Here is a 14,851-nt window from a genome sequence, read left to right as displayed (position 1 = left end):
AAATCATTTATGAACACTCCCTTTCCTTAGAAAACTTGACTTCTCTATCAAGAAACATGGAAAACATGGACAAACAATGGCAGGGAGTTTTGAAATCCTTGCTAATGTTACTCTGCTGAGAAGAGGGCAAATGTACTACTTCGTGTAGTAAAACTCCACCTGCTGGGAACCGAGGGTGATGCCATCACCGCTTCCCCAGGGCGGGAAGCTCATCACATAGTCTCTCCAGCATAATTTAAGCAGTTTCCAAAATGCAGTGCCAAAGACCAAACTCAGGCAGAGAACCCCAACCCTGGCCACTGACTTCATGCTACACTACTAACTGAAGTTTTTCTCACCTTTCTGAAGAATACACAGTGCTGGTAAGCACCACTGATCATGGAAAACCACCATTTTAGGCTACAAAATTAAGACTGGAATTCCTACTCTGAACATAAAAAAATGGAAAAGCTTTATCAGAATGGGTGCCCCATATTGCTACTGAGATAAGACCCCATTAGACTACTTCAAGGTGAAAGCGAAAGACACTCAAATAGTTCTTTCCCTGCTCATGCTATGCTGTGTCTTCTAACCATGCTGCTGCAGCTACAGCGGCACAGTGCTTAGACTCTCTTCATTTCTCCACGTCTCAGGTACCTGTTCCGCAGATGAAGCTAAACATACCAGCCTTCCTGAATAGTGGGCCTCAAGGAATCACAGATAAAATTGTTTGCAAAGCACTTCATACACATTTAGACTTTTAAAGCCCTTATTTTCCAAGTCTATGGAATTATCTCAATCTCATTACTAAACACTTGAGTTGGCAAAGTTGTTATTAAAAAAATTTTAATCTTGATGATTTACCTTTGTGATTTTGTCCATTCTCCTTCTGGCATGAGAAAGAAGTTCAGGAAAATAGGCATCGGGTGTCTCACACTGTGTGGCCAGTCTGAGAAAGAGCCTTAGCATGGTGAAAAGAATTCTCAGGATAGTGACGGACACTTCCTAACGCTGCTGTACTCGTCAATAGCTAAGACGGGTACCGACATCTCAATACTTGGATGATTCACTTTGAAATGAATCCTCTTCTCCACTTCCATTACTTCTGTGTGTGACCAACTCCTGTACTATTTCAATAGCCCCCTAACTGACCTCCTTACCCACTTCAGAAGACCTTTCCCACTCCTACCAGAACGTCCTATGAAAAATGCAAATCTGAGTCATACCCTTAAACTCTGTAACTTCGATGCTCCAGTGTTATTCTAAGGAGACCGAGATGGGGTGAAAACAGGAGAGCACAGTAGCTGCGATCACACACTCTGAAGCCAGGCTGCCTGGGTTTCAACGTCAGCTCCCACGTGTCTGGCCACTTGACTGAGGGCAAGGTATTTCACCTGTTTTGTGTGGGTTTCTTAATTTTTTTTGGTAACAGCTTTATTGAGATGTTAATTCACATATTATAGAAATCACCCATTTAAAGTGTACATTTCAATGATTTTCAGCATAATCAGGGTTGTGCAACCATCACTATAATCAATTGTAGAACATTTTCATCACCCCAAAAAAGAAACCCTATGTCCCTGAGCAGTCACCCCCATTTTCCCCACCTTCCTCCAGCCTGAGACAACCACTAATCTACTGTCTCTACAGACTGGACTCTTCTGAACCTTTCATACAAATGGAATCATACACTATGCAGCCTTTTGTGTCTGGCTTCTTTCTCTTAGTATGTTTTCAAGATTCATACAGGGTGTAGCAGGTATCAGTAACTCATTCACTTTTTTATTGCTAATAGTCCAGTGTAGGATATATTTCATTTGTCCGTTCATCAGTGGATGGACATTTGGGTTGTTTGCACGTCCTGGCTGTTCTACATGATGTTGCTATGTACACTCATGCACAAGTTGCCGTGTAGACATGTTTTTACTTCTCTTGGGTAGGTAGCTAGGAGTGAAACTGCTGGATCATATAATCACTCTGTTTAACTTTTGAGGAAACAACCTGTTTTTGAAGATTTGCTCTCTTCATTTGATAGAAATATTAAAAAATACATATAAAGATAGGTATCCTAGTGTATTGTACGCATTACCTACTTTGGGGTGTGTGTATGTATACAGATGCATTTCTATGCTTTCCAAATTTTCTACAAGGAATATGACTGATTTTATAATCAGGAATAAAAAAGAGTGGTTTTTAAAAACTGTAAACATGACCATGTTATTCTCCTGCTGAAGACATTGCAAAGCCCCCGTTACCCACAGGACCTCACACACAGCTCCGTGACCCGGCCCCGCCCAGTCTCTTCCTCTAGCTCAGTCCTGCTCCTGCAGTACTAAATCCTTCCTGGTTTCCCAAACATACGGGTTCGGTGCTCCTGCACGGGCTGTTCCCTCTGCCTGGAATTCCTAGCCCTCATTCTGTCTGCCTCAGACTCTCATTTTATTGTTCAAACTCCACCTTGGCTAAGAGAATTACGCCTTGGCCTTTTCTCTGGATCCTTAATTCCTGGCACAATGTTCAACTTAGTATCTGTGTGGAACTGAACCGCAAATATTTCCATGGAACAAGGACAAGAAAGGAAACACGCTTATAGTTACCTGCTACGTTTCAGTGTACTGGCTTCAAAGCACGTCGAGCAGGCTGACAGGTGCCAAGTATGTGCAAACCATAATACTAACAGCTAACAGCGATCAAGCACTTACTATGTGCCAGACTGTTTTAAGCACGTTTCATGTATTGACTCAAACCTCGTATTAGTTCTATGAAGCGGGTGTTATTATTAATATAACTAATATGATTTAGTATGTAAGTAATTTATTTTAGAATCCTAACATATTGGCACCATGAAGTTTAAGCTAAGAAATGCTTTTTGAAAACAGTATTAAAATAATCATAAGCCAGGTTGGAAAAGTCCTAATTTCACTGAAAAACCGTCATTTCATATGGAACTCCAAGAGGGAAAAGGATTGGCTATGCAAGCATCATGGTATGTGGGTGGAGTAGTATCTGAACAGAACCCTAAGGTTATAAAAGCAGAGAGAAGAGCTGTAGTTCAGCCCAACTGTGGATACTCTCAAGGCGAGGCTAAGGAACTGGACACGGGCAGCAGGAACCCACTGAAGGTTGAAGAAGCTGAAGAGGAAATGTGTCACGGAATCCCAGGGACAAAAGAGTTCAATTACAAGTCCAGCGCTTGGGAGTTAGAAAGGAAGTAGGTATTATGCAGCAAAGTGGCCTCGATTTTTCATTAAATTAAAACAAACACCAAGTTTACAATTTAAAATGTTATGTTCTTGTTACAAAATAATTTTTGATCCATTCTTGTTCAGAATAAAAGGAGACAAGCATCCTTCAGGACTACCAAGCTTTAGGAAATCAGCTTCCTGGGGTGGGTGACCCCCGGTCCCTCTTCCTTGGGCAGGCTCCATTTACACCTGCTGCCTGGCACTCTGTGTAGTGAGTACCCCCTTTTTGCTCTCAAAAGTGTCCTGATTTGAATTGGATTGTGATGATGGCTGCACAGCTCGATATTTTTGTTAAAAATCATTAAATTGTACATTTACATTGGGTAAATTTTACAGTATATTAATTATACCATAACAAAGTTGTTTTTTAAAAAGTCTCAGTTGAATGACGAGTTACCTGGTCACTCGATCCACAGGGCCTCAAGGCCTGAAAAGTGGTTGACCGGTCTACAAAGAGACAGTTAGTTACTCCAAGGAGTTCTTTTCCAAAAAGACAGACTTTTTTTTTATTCTATCAAGACAGCTTCTAGGCACATGGCATAAAAATAAGATACTAGCAAGTGTCAGAGGCCTGATGCCACAGAAGCCAGCCCTTTCTGGGCCTTGGCACATCCTCCCGTGAATGCTTCATTTACCTCATAAATATGAAAGCACACTATCAATTATCCCTGTTTATGAGGCAGCCTAAGCCAGCACACTACTCTAACACCATAGGTGGTCTCCATCTGCTTCAAAAGGATACATATAATGTTAAAAGCTTTGGCGTGTTACTGGCTTTAAAAATTAAAGCCAGAAACTTTTCCAACTTCAACTTTAATTCTGGAGTCCAAGAATCCTGAAGAAAAAAAAGACAAAGAAAGTAAAGAAAAGCAATTGATCACTAAACACCAACAACATCGTCAAGTTGTGGCCTTTAGGGTTAAAGAACCCGCCACAGTTACAGAAATCAAAAACAAGATGTCTACCAGTGGTGTGATACTGTGAAAAAATAGGTTGTGGACATCTGACCAACTCATTTATAGAAGATTCAAGTGCCCACAGTAGAAAGAAAGAACAGAGTTCTTTCATAAACAGGGAAAAAATAACCCTGTACATGATTTGAATACTTCATGTGCTTTAAACACAAGCATGAAAAGTAACCTTATTAGGTTGAGTACCAAAAATAATTCAGTATAGTTTAGGCATACATGGCACTGGCAGGCACACACAATTATCACTAAGCTATTGAAAGTCTCCCAAAAAAAGGGACTTGCTTCCATATACCTCATCCAGATGAGAAAGAAAGACAGTAGCTGTTACTGCCTCAAATACTCCATCATGTCAAGAATTATGATAGACTTTTAGTTTAAAGCATTTAAAAACAAACTGTTTTCCTCAAGTAATACTCACTGAGAAGGAAAACGTAATGACTTAAGTAGTAAAAGAAAAAAGTGTGACAAGTAACACCTTTCTCAGGACAATTTTCCTTACAGTCTTCATACAAAAATATCTACCACCCAAACCAACAAGCTGCACGAAAACGAAGCCATGTCACTAAAAATACCCACTGACCTCCGAAGGCCCGCCCCATCTCCCTCTGACCTTCCTACCCCTCCCCATTTTCTCCTCTCCAGCTCACATCCTCTTCCACACCTCCCACCCCACCCAGTCTACCCGTTATCTGACTTTCAAAAAAATACTGCCAGAGAAGCAGAAGTCTTATATTTTAAAAAGATTTTACAATTCCCTGACACTGCATGATAACTTTATGTGTAATACATGTGGTATAGGTTGAACTGTGTCCCCTAAAAGGATATGCTGACATCCTAATCTCCTCAGAATGTGAGGTCACTGGGAACGGGGACATTGCAGATGTAATTAGTTAAGATGAGGTCGTATTGGGGTAGGGTGGGCTCTTAATCCAGTATGACTGGTGTCCTTATAAGAAGAAGGAAATATAGATGGGATCTTTAAAAAAAGCAATCTAATTACATCAAAATATTTCAGTCTCTAAATACATTTAAGTAAAAGTCTCAGTGGGTCATATTAATTTCAGCAAATCAACAAAAATGATAATAATTTTTTGGTAAATCTTAATATTATGAAGTGTTAACTAAAATGAAGTATAACAATTAAAAGAGCTATAGGCAAATAGTCTGATGGAAATAACAGTACACAATCAGGTAATCAAATATATGCCAAGTAAGTGAGAATTTTAATACAAATTAAAATATACATGGCCAGCAATTATGTAAAGTACTCTAGTTCTTTTCCAGGTTACTAATTTTCAGTGTAACTGAATACATTATCCTTTCAGTACTTAAAAAGTATACATGGAATGACTTAAGAGGTTAGTATATTAAAATATTTATGTCGGTCTGGATTAATAAGTCTTGGTGCAACCGAAAAAAAAAAAAAAATCACATTTTATGACCCAAGAAAAATTTGTTAAAGCCAATTACCTGAATATCCTTACAATATAACATAAGCAAGTTTTAGTTTTCTCCAGCGTCATTCAGAAACAACCAGCATAAACAAGATGAACCCACAGTGTGGCCAGGGATATGACCCAAGACTCGAGGCTGCTATCGCTTACCTGGAAGAGTTCTTTAAAAGACGGGTGTACCATGGGGTTGGGAACAAAAGGCAGGGCATAGAAAGGGAGAAACTCCGTGGTCTGGCTCAAGGCTGCTCCTTTGGTCTCCAGGTAGGTTTTGAAATAAGAAATCCTTTCATCCAGTTCCTCTTTGTCCTAAGAGGAAGGGAAGCAGCTCATCGGAGGTCCCCAGCTTGATGCCCAGTCCGCCCGTCCACCCCATCCCTCCGAGGCTCCTTCAGTGCCAGCCATGTTGCTGGCAGGAACTGAAGTCCCCAGTCCCCACCTGGCCTTGCCAGTGCGCTGTCTCCAGTCATACTAACGTCACCCCCAATTTCACCCCTTCATGAAACGTCAGGAATATCAGAGGATAGATACATGTTTAATATGCTGCCTTTTACTTTACCACCATTTTCTCATATCCTGAAGATTCTCCATAGACATCATTTGTAACGGCAGGATGAAACCTCATCGTGTGGGTCTATTGCAATTTATTCAACCAATTCCCCATGACTAGATAGGTACATCGTTTCTGTATTTCAGAGATCATAAATATTTGCGTGCATTCCCAGGATTCCCTAGGAGAGGTTTCTAAAGGTGAATCGTTTTTTTGAAACGAAGTTTCCACATCATATTCCTTCCTTTCATTAACATGCTTCACTAATTCCATGTGAAATCCAAGGCAAGGCAAGTCCTTCTCAGGGTCTCATTTCCTCCTGGGCCTCAACGAGAAGGTCCAACGAGTTGAGCTGCTCAACCTTGAACCTCGCGTTTTCCCTCCTGGACCACCCTGGTCTCGGCAGTTGCAGCCCTCAGGGCCGTGCACACAGATGAAGCCTGTTCTAATCAGTGCATCTCACTGCGCCTGCACCATGAAGCCCTCTTCTGACTACCAGACTTAAAAAATATCTAATGTTTATTGATGTTTTAATGTTACATCAAAATGGAAAAATTAGAAAACAGAAATAAATACAGAGAAAATGAAAACTTCCCATGATTGTACCTACATGAGTACTATCTTAAGGAAAGCTTTTCGAGAATGGCTATTACAATGTACTGTAAAGCTGCTCCCTCTATCCCTGACCCCTACTTTGGCCTCCTGACATTTTAATAAGTTAACACAGGTCCTCGGGGCTGTGGGTAATGCCTGGAGAAGCCACTAAGCAAATGCACGTGGTCAAAAGGCAGTTTGGCCCTGCTCCCCTTTTGTCATTCCCTCTGCACTCAAAGGTTTACCCACTCCATTAGCTTGCAAAGCCCTCTCCTCTCTTCACGTCTCCAGCCCCACCTGGGAAAACACTGGAGGAACTAAATTCAATTTCTCACTCCAACGGACTTTCACAAATAAATATACCATTTTCCCACTGTTTATGCTTACATTTCTCTTCTAATATATGGTCAAATATTGGTCTACATTTGTGTTCTTTTAGACATACATGTATATACAGAAGATGCCAAAAGAATGTATACAAGTAGACACTTTGGTCAATGTTGCTCAAGCAGTAGTTCACCGTAATTAGAAGTATCTGGACGCTGATGGTAACTACTTTGAGCACCTCTTGTAATTGCAGAAGTCAAATGTGACTTGTATTCATTTTTTGTTATTGGTATATATTGAGTATTACAATTTTAATACAGTTTTTTCCTTTCTTAAAATGTGTATACATTGTTTTGGCACCTTCTGTATACTCAGCTGCCAAATAAACTTCATTTTGCTGAGTTTTCAAAAACGTGAGGTATTCAGGAAAACAAGGTAGCTTTCGTTACAGAAACTATAAATTAGAAGCTCCATGTAAATTAGAAGATAAACTGCTGGGAATGAGGGAGAAAATCATCAGGACACAAGACACCTACCTCTTAGCAACATGATAAAAAGGTCCTAAAACGAAACTAATGCTCGTTTGGGAAATATAACAGCTAACATTCTCCCTTAACACACCATGCGGACCAACCCACGTCACAAAGTGAACCTACGGGTCTCCCAACAGAGTATTTCAGAAGATAGATGGCAAAATGGATGTGAAGGTAGAACTCCAGCTTCTGGGCAAGGGCGTCACCATGTCGGATGGAACTGGGAATGTGCTCTTCCCACAAATCGAAGAACACCTTCTGGTCTCCATCGTCAAATGCAACAATGAGGTCCTTCTGTGTGGAGAAGACATTAGACTGAACCCCAGTCAGAAGGGGTGCCCATTCTCCCAACCCCCCAAATTCTTACAACCCTCCCAATACCTCAGGGACCCCACATACCCTAGGGTTTCGGTGTGAGGAAAACTAAGTCTCCTTTTCAGACGGAAGGGGCAGAAAACTGGAGATCCAGGGGGCTTCAAGCTCCTTAGGCTGAGAGTCCTACAGACCAGCCCCAGTTTCCACCCTTCCAATATCAAATCTGGGCATTACAAAGAACAGGTGAGACAGGGTCTCTGAAATGGAAGGATTCAGGCCTAGGCCACAGACTTGCGGCTGGAGAACTCGTGGGCACGTAAGTACGGTGATGCTGCCCTTTGCCCTTGCTGACCCACAGTATGCAACAGATGAGAACAGGTCAGACCAAGAGCCCAGCCAGGCTTCCGGAACAAACCTCAGATATCCAGAAGCTTGCTGACAGCACAGCTGCCAATGCCTGGGTGACCCAGTCGATCCCGCGCCTGGGAGGTGGGTGCTGCCATTTGCCCCGTTGCTAGAAGCATGTCCAGCTGAGATGGATGGTGGGAGGCGATCACAGTCACCCACAGAGCGACTGGGTGCTCCACTTACAGAAACACAGGCTGGAGCCAGAGGAGGCCCTGTGCCATTCCAACCTCGAAGCTATGTGAATCTGACTATGCAGGGCTGAGACAGTTTACCGATTCACGCAATAATTGAAATAAAGAATTTGGAGAAGGGAGGTGTCAATTGTCATGTCACCTGCCTCACAAGAAGAATGATGACTGGCCATCACAAACACCTCCTGCATAGCTTTTAGGACGTAGGAGCAAGAGAGAGTCGAAAGAACTTCCTGATTGTCCCATTTAATGTGGCAGCAGCTCAGGGTCCAGCTGCCTGAGGCCTGGAAGGGCCCTGGGCAGAGGGCACAGGCCCACCTTGAGCTCCACGGGCCGCTTTGATGGTGCCCCCACTCAATGATGCCCCCATGCCAGGCCACTAGGAGTCAGGGACCAGGGCACACAGGCCATGACTATGGCCCAGCTTCCAGCTATTCAGTGGGCCTCTCAGAACAAGTCTCAAATTTTTCTTAGAGGTAGGTATATTGAGGCAAATACATTTACTAAAATAATAAAATCATGCAAAGCTGAAATAAGCTGCCTTAGGAAATGGTATGTTCTCTCGTCACTGGGTATATTCGAGATGAACTTACCTAGAATGTTACACATGGGATGGGGGGATCAATTACTGGTAGAAACAAGGACTTTGAAGGTCCTTGCTAACCCTGAGAGTTGAGGACCACAGAAGGTCTGCCCTCTGCAGCCCCCTCACATTCACAGAGCTGCTCAGACACTCCTCTAACAGGACACTGCGCTGCCAGTGCGACTCTTGCTCCCTCCTCCAGCCTCTCCAAATGAGAATGCAAGTATCCTAAGGGCAGAGGTGTTGCTTTGTTCTGTTCACCACTGTGTCCCCAGTACCTAGAACAAATAACCTACAACTTCTCGGGAGGGGGTCACATTTGTCTCCATTTCTAAGCATTGCATGGTTTCCTTCCTTTCTTCTTCCCAAGATGTGCATGTGAAAGATCTTACCCACCCATTTCCCAGGGAGGGGACGGAGATCTGAAGATGACACTACTAATTCTTTTATTAACACCTGCGAAATCTAAAAGTCACTCTGACCAGGTCCCCAGAAAAGACTGCAACATGCTCAAATGGCAGCGTTTTTTACAAGTTGGGAACACCTTGATTATCTACAGAGATCAAAAAAAGTAAAATGTTACCTGGATTGTCAATGATTTGGACTCCCTTAAAGAGCCACCCGCTGTTTTCGATAACGGTTTTCCTTTCAATTTGCATTCTTTCGAAAATGTTTTCAAGGTGTCTTCAAATTCAGCAAAATCTAAATACTATAAAAAAAACAACATAAATATATATATATATATATATATATATATATATATATATATATATATGTCTGTTTTGAGAGCAACAAAATATCTGTCTTTGATGTAAATGTACCAGCTAAATACTATCACCAATTTATAATGGGGTTAATGGGCTGTCATCTTTGCGAGGAGTAATTTAGGGTCCAGCTTAGAATTTGCTTATCCATATACACATTAAAAGCCTAAAAAGACAATATCATAGAAAATGCTTCTTTACAGAAAATAAGTTTGTTTTCAGAAGGAAAATGTGAGTTGCATGGCTTATTATAACTATTAACAGAAAATAAGTCATGTGTGCAGCAGTCTGAAAAGGGCAAAGTGGTCCAGGCCTGGAGCCTTTGGGTCTTGTCGGTCTCTGGGAACTTGTTACTTCACACAGAGGAGTTGGAGCTAATTCCTGTCCCAAAGAACAGAAGATAAGTCACTACAAGGTGGGCACTGTCATCGGTGAACTTGGAGCACAGCACGAAGGATGGCGCCATCCTGAAACGCCCCCTCCTCGCGATTCGTGCCGTGGATTCTGCCGTTCTTCTTCACATGTCTCTGCCCTCCTGCTCAGTTGGCGTCAGCCACTGCTTTCCGTTTCCACCTCCTCTAACTGTGGCTATTTCCCCAGGCCCTGTCCACACCCTCTGCTGTGACAGCTTTAAGAATTTGTTCTGGATCACGCCAACGCATCCTGATGCTGCATCTCAGGGCGGACGCCTCTTCCTCCTCCACTGCCATGTCTCTCACTTGATGCCTGACGGACAGTTTCATCACATAGTAAAGCAGCAGCAACCGATTCTTCAGCACCGACTATGTGCCAGCCCCACACTAACGCCGGAGAGAACACCAAAAAGCAGAAGGCGTGCGTCCTGTCCTTCAAAAGTCTTCAGCGTAGGACACCTCATGTCCATTAAATAGTTAGGATGCAGCCACTCAATGAAGTACTCAAGAGCATTAAAAAGTGTGAGGGTCACAGGAAGATGTTATACTACTATACAACCTCAAAGGCAAGCTCCAGAAGTGTGGGTGGTACCATCCCATTGTGTAAAACAAACTAAGGATGTGAATATATTTTGGTTATTCATAGGAAAAAGTCTGAAAAGATAATACCCTAAACCATTAGCAGTGGTCACTGCAGGAGTGGAACAGGGAAATTCACTGTTTATACTTCTACACTATTCGAATCTTTTCCCATAAGCATGTGTTGCTTCTATTATTTTCTTTAAATAATTCTAAGAAGTGGCTTTAAGATTTCAGTTTAGTTACGAAAACAAAATGCAAAAATTGTATAATAGAATACAGGTAACTATAATGTAATTATAGAAGAACCATTATAAGGCACTATAAAATTTGTTGCATTGAAAATACAAGCTTTCCAAGTTTTCAAGGTTTCTTTTTTTGTGACCTGTGGCGTAACACACCTACCTCTTTCACTAGTCCAAGTAATTCGGATTCATGAGCCAGAATATCCCCCATATTGAAAGGTTACGGTTAATTCTCAGCAAAAATCTGTACAAGGCAAAAATACAAAACAAAAGCTTTCATTTCAACCATCTGTGAAATCACAAAAAAGGTGGCTATGGTGGGCAGAATAATGGCTCCCAAAGATGTGCGCGTCCTAAATCCCCAGACCTATGAGTATGTTGGGTTGAATGGCAAGGGGGAATTAAGGCTGCAGATGGAATTAAGGTTGCTAATTACGACCTTAAAATAGGGAGAGTAGCCTGGATTATCCAGTGGGTCCAATGTAATCACAGGGGTCCTCACAAGGGAAAGAGGGAAGCAGGAGGGTCAGTATCAGAGAAATGAATGCACTGTGAGAAAGACTCAACCAGCCATTGCTGCAGGCACTGAAGATGGAGGAAGGGCCAGGAGCCAAGAAATGCAGGCAGCTTCTAGAAGCTGGAAGAGGCAAGAAAAGAGATTCTCCTCTAGAGCATCCAGAAGGAACAAGCCCTACGAACACTTTGATTTTGGTCCAGTCTGAGACCCGTTTCAGACTTCTGACCTCCAGAACTGTAAATCAATCAAGCCATTATGTTTGTGGTAATTTATTATGGCAGCACTAGAAAATCAGGTGGCTAACGTCAAAAATAATTCTTCTAGATAATCAGTAATTCTTTCTATATTTAAAATGAATGTGGACAAGGACTGGAGGGTGGTGGACATGAAAGTCCAGGGCTGCTGGTGAAATTATGGAAGATTCTTTTTCTTATTTAGAGTTTTCTAACGTGCTATGATGTGGTGTACATAATTCAAATACTCAAGACCTCAAAGAGCATTTAGAACAGAATAGTTTAATGATAAGGTCACTTCATTTACTTTAAGGAAAGATACGCATTAGAATTAATCTATGTAAATGAACAGAGGCATTAATTCCCCCCCCAAAGTAAAAATATTAAACATTCACAAAGAATCTGCATGATTTTGCAGTTTTCTCTGCATGATTTTGCAGGTTAATCAGGGTGAGATTTTTCCAGAAGAGGGGGAAAGAGACAACGGGTGATGGAGCACTGAAGCTGAGCTATGTTGCGGAGGGGGGAGGGGAGGTGCCTAAGTGGTTGTAAGCCAGTGAACACCTACCTGCTTCAACTTGAAACCTATATAACTTTACTAATCAATATCACCCCAATAAATGTAATGAAGATTAATAAAAACAATTTTTTTGTTTTAAACGACCTGCTTCAGAGGCACATTAAAGTGAGCTTGAAAGATAGAAGATGGTAGGCGGAGAGGGGGATGAGTTTTTGAAAGCGAGATTTTGGAGATGGTGCAGTAACAAAAAGTTCATCACCATAGAAGTGGGTGGGTGAGGAGGATGGAGGGAAAGTTGCCTGTAAGTAAGGAGGATGAAGAAACTTGCAAGGTCAGCATGCTGGAACCAAAAACCAAGTGGAAGAGGTGGAGAGGTAAACAGTGAGCTGGGAGCTACAGTCTTCAAGGAAACACTGTGCCGGACAGGCGACCACCTCAAGGAGGGATGGTGAGTGACAGAACCTGAGGCATGTACTTCAAAGGGGGGACAGTGATCTGGAAGCCACAGGGAGGGGCGGGAGGACACCTGGCCTGCCCGCCACCTCCAGGCCTGCCATCAGGTGCCAGGAAAGACCGCTACTGTTGGAGGACCACCCACCTCTCGAGCCTTTCTCTGCGCCAACCACCACCACGTCTCTGTCTGCTCCCTCTCCCACTGCCCATGTTAGGCCCCAACAAGAGTGAACTCCCGCCCATTCCCCCATACAACATGCTCTTTCTAAGCCCTGTGTTTGATGTACTCGGCCCAGCTCATGGGCAAACGTGACTCATCATACTAACTCAGACCAGACTTGACCTCCTTTAGGAAGTCTTCCATGAACCCCTCCCCTGCCGTCCCCATTAAGGCAGTTCTCTCTCCTCTGGGTACCTCTGTATCCTATATCTATTTCTACTATTGTACTTATTACCCTGTTTACGAAGGCAGGAAGCTGCGTTCAAATCGTGTATCTCCAGAACCTAGCAGACTGCCAAGGAGGCCGAGGTCACCCCAGGGGTTTGGCAAATTAATGAAGTCCAAGCAGAAGCACCTGCATTTTCGAAGGCCCTGGAACAAGAAAACTTTGTTGTTTTTGAGAACTCAAGCTCTTTCCCACCTCAGGGACTTTGCACATATTGTTCTCTCAGCCTGTAACAGCTCTCTCCCCTCTTCACCTGGCAAACCCCTGTACTTAATAAACATCACTTCCTCTGAGAAGCTCTTCGTGACCATCATTTGAATAAGTTTCTGCTGTGATCACCTGTCATTGAATGTAAGCCAATGCTGGATTCTGACATTCTTAGAAATTACGGAATTTTCTCTAAACCTTTATATCATAATAGGTTCATTTATTGAGGGTTTAATGTATGCCAGGCAATGTGCAAAATGCTTCACATTAAAACTTCACGTTAAACCTAAGAGACGAACATGACTTATATCTCCTTTGACAGATGAGGCAACTGAGGCTGGGGGGGGGGGTGCGGTGCTCCCAATAACTCAGCTAATAAGTGACAAAGTGGGAATTTAAATCCAGACCGCCATTAACGACTACACAGCACTACCCAAAGTTTGGACCACCTGAATCAGATGCTTGTGCAAATGGAAGGTCCTAGCACCACCCTAATCTTACTGAACACCAGGGCAGGGATGATACCCAGAAATTGTTTTACACAGCTCTCCAGGTGACTTTTAAGCACTTTCAAGTTTGAGAATCACTGCTTCACTTTTTGCAGAAACTAGAGAAAACTTCTTCAGTCAACTTTTGAGGGTTGCAGTGGCAGCTTCTGAATTTCTATGTAATACATTTTTTGACCAAGGGTAAGACTATGGGATTTGTCTGAAAGACGAATTTGCATTGCAAGCATCCTATTTTGCTTAGATTAGATGAAATCTGGACCTAACCCGGGTGCTTGGAAAGGGGAGTTGGCTGATCGAGATAACGGAAGGGATGGATCTAAAAGTCCCAGGCCTCCCGCTCGCGCCGCCACGACCCAGCTGGAGGGCTTGGGGCCCCCTCCAAGGGTGGCTTGCTGCAGCAAATAGCAGGGACTTCTTGAGGGAAGCAGCTAGACGTGTCCTCGCCATGTCCCGGCGGCCGCTTCCGGGCCACGCCGCAGTTAAGAGCCCTGGACTGTAGACGAGAAGCGGGGACATCGTGCAGCTGCTGCCAAGCCGGCGCGTCGCGGTTTTCCTCTGGAGCGACGTCTCAGCACAGCCGCAGCCCTCGGGCCCCACCGCTGCTACCCCCGCCCGGGAACTGCGGGCTCTGGGGTGGCCAGGCCGCATCCGGAGACGTGCTTACCTACTGCTCCGCGGCTGTAATCCGCGCCTACCCTGCGCGGCCGCCACCTTTCCCGCCGTCGCCCGGGCAACCGCCGCCGCCAGTTAGGCATCACGTGGGGCACGCGCCGCCAACCACGGGATGCAGTCGGCTCGGAGCATCCTGGGAAGAAAGC

At 43.5% G+C, this 14,851-nt stretch overlaps 1 protein-coding gene across 7 annotated transcripts in view; it reads right to left on the bottom strand.

The window, feature by feature from the left end:
- Positions 1–14,851, bottom strand: part of ARMC9 (armadillo repeat containing 9) — a 136,296-nt gene extending 121,445 nt beyond the window's left edge. For 3 of the 7 annotated variants that reach the window (XM_074314880.2, XM_019739808.3, XM_019739805.3), the window contains exons 1-8: positions 14,698–14,837; positions 13,327–13,463; positions 11,309–11,392; positions 9,731–9,856; positions 7,774–7,944; positions 5,800–5,955; positions 3,967–4,059; positions 844–868 (exon numbers count right to left, since the gene is read on the bottom strand). In XM_074314880.2, coding sequence (XP_074170981.2) covers positions 844–868; positions 3,967–4,059; positions 5,800–5,955; positions 7,774–7,944; positions 9,731–9,856; positions 11,309–11,359 — 622 coding nt within the window. In that variant the 5' untranslated portion in view covers positions 11,360–11,392; positions 13,327–13,463; positions 14,698–14,837. Of the gene's footprint in view, positions 1–843; positions 869–3,966; positions 4,060–5,799; positions 5,956–7,773; positions 7,945–9,730; positions 9,857–11,308; positions 11,393–13,326; positions 13,466–14,697 lie in introns of those variants that run through there. The other 4 variants (XM_088794479.1, XM_088794480.1, XM_019739807.3 and 1 more) reach the window with 3 other exon arrangements.

The sequence above is a fragment of the Rhinolophus sinicus genome, chromosome 17 (assembly GCF_057876585.1).
Source record: "Rhinolophus sinicus isolate RSI-liver-muscle chromosome 17, RSI-T2T, whole genome shotgun sequence".
In the NCBI taxonomy this organism is placed as follows: Eukaryota; Metazoa; Chordata; class Mammalia; order Chiroptera; family Rhinolophidae; genus Rhinolophus; species Rhinolophus sinicus.
Note: the sequence above shows the minus strand (reverse complement) of the source record. Positions and strands in the feature narration are given on the sequence as shown.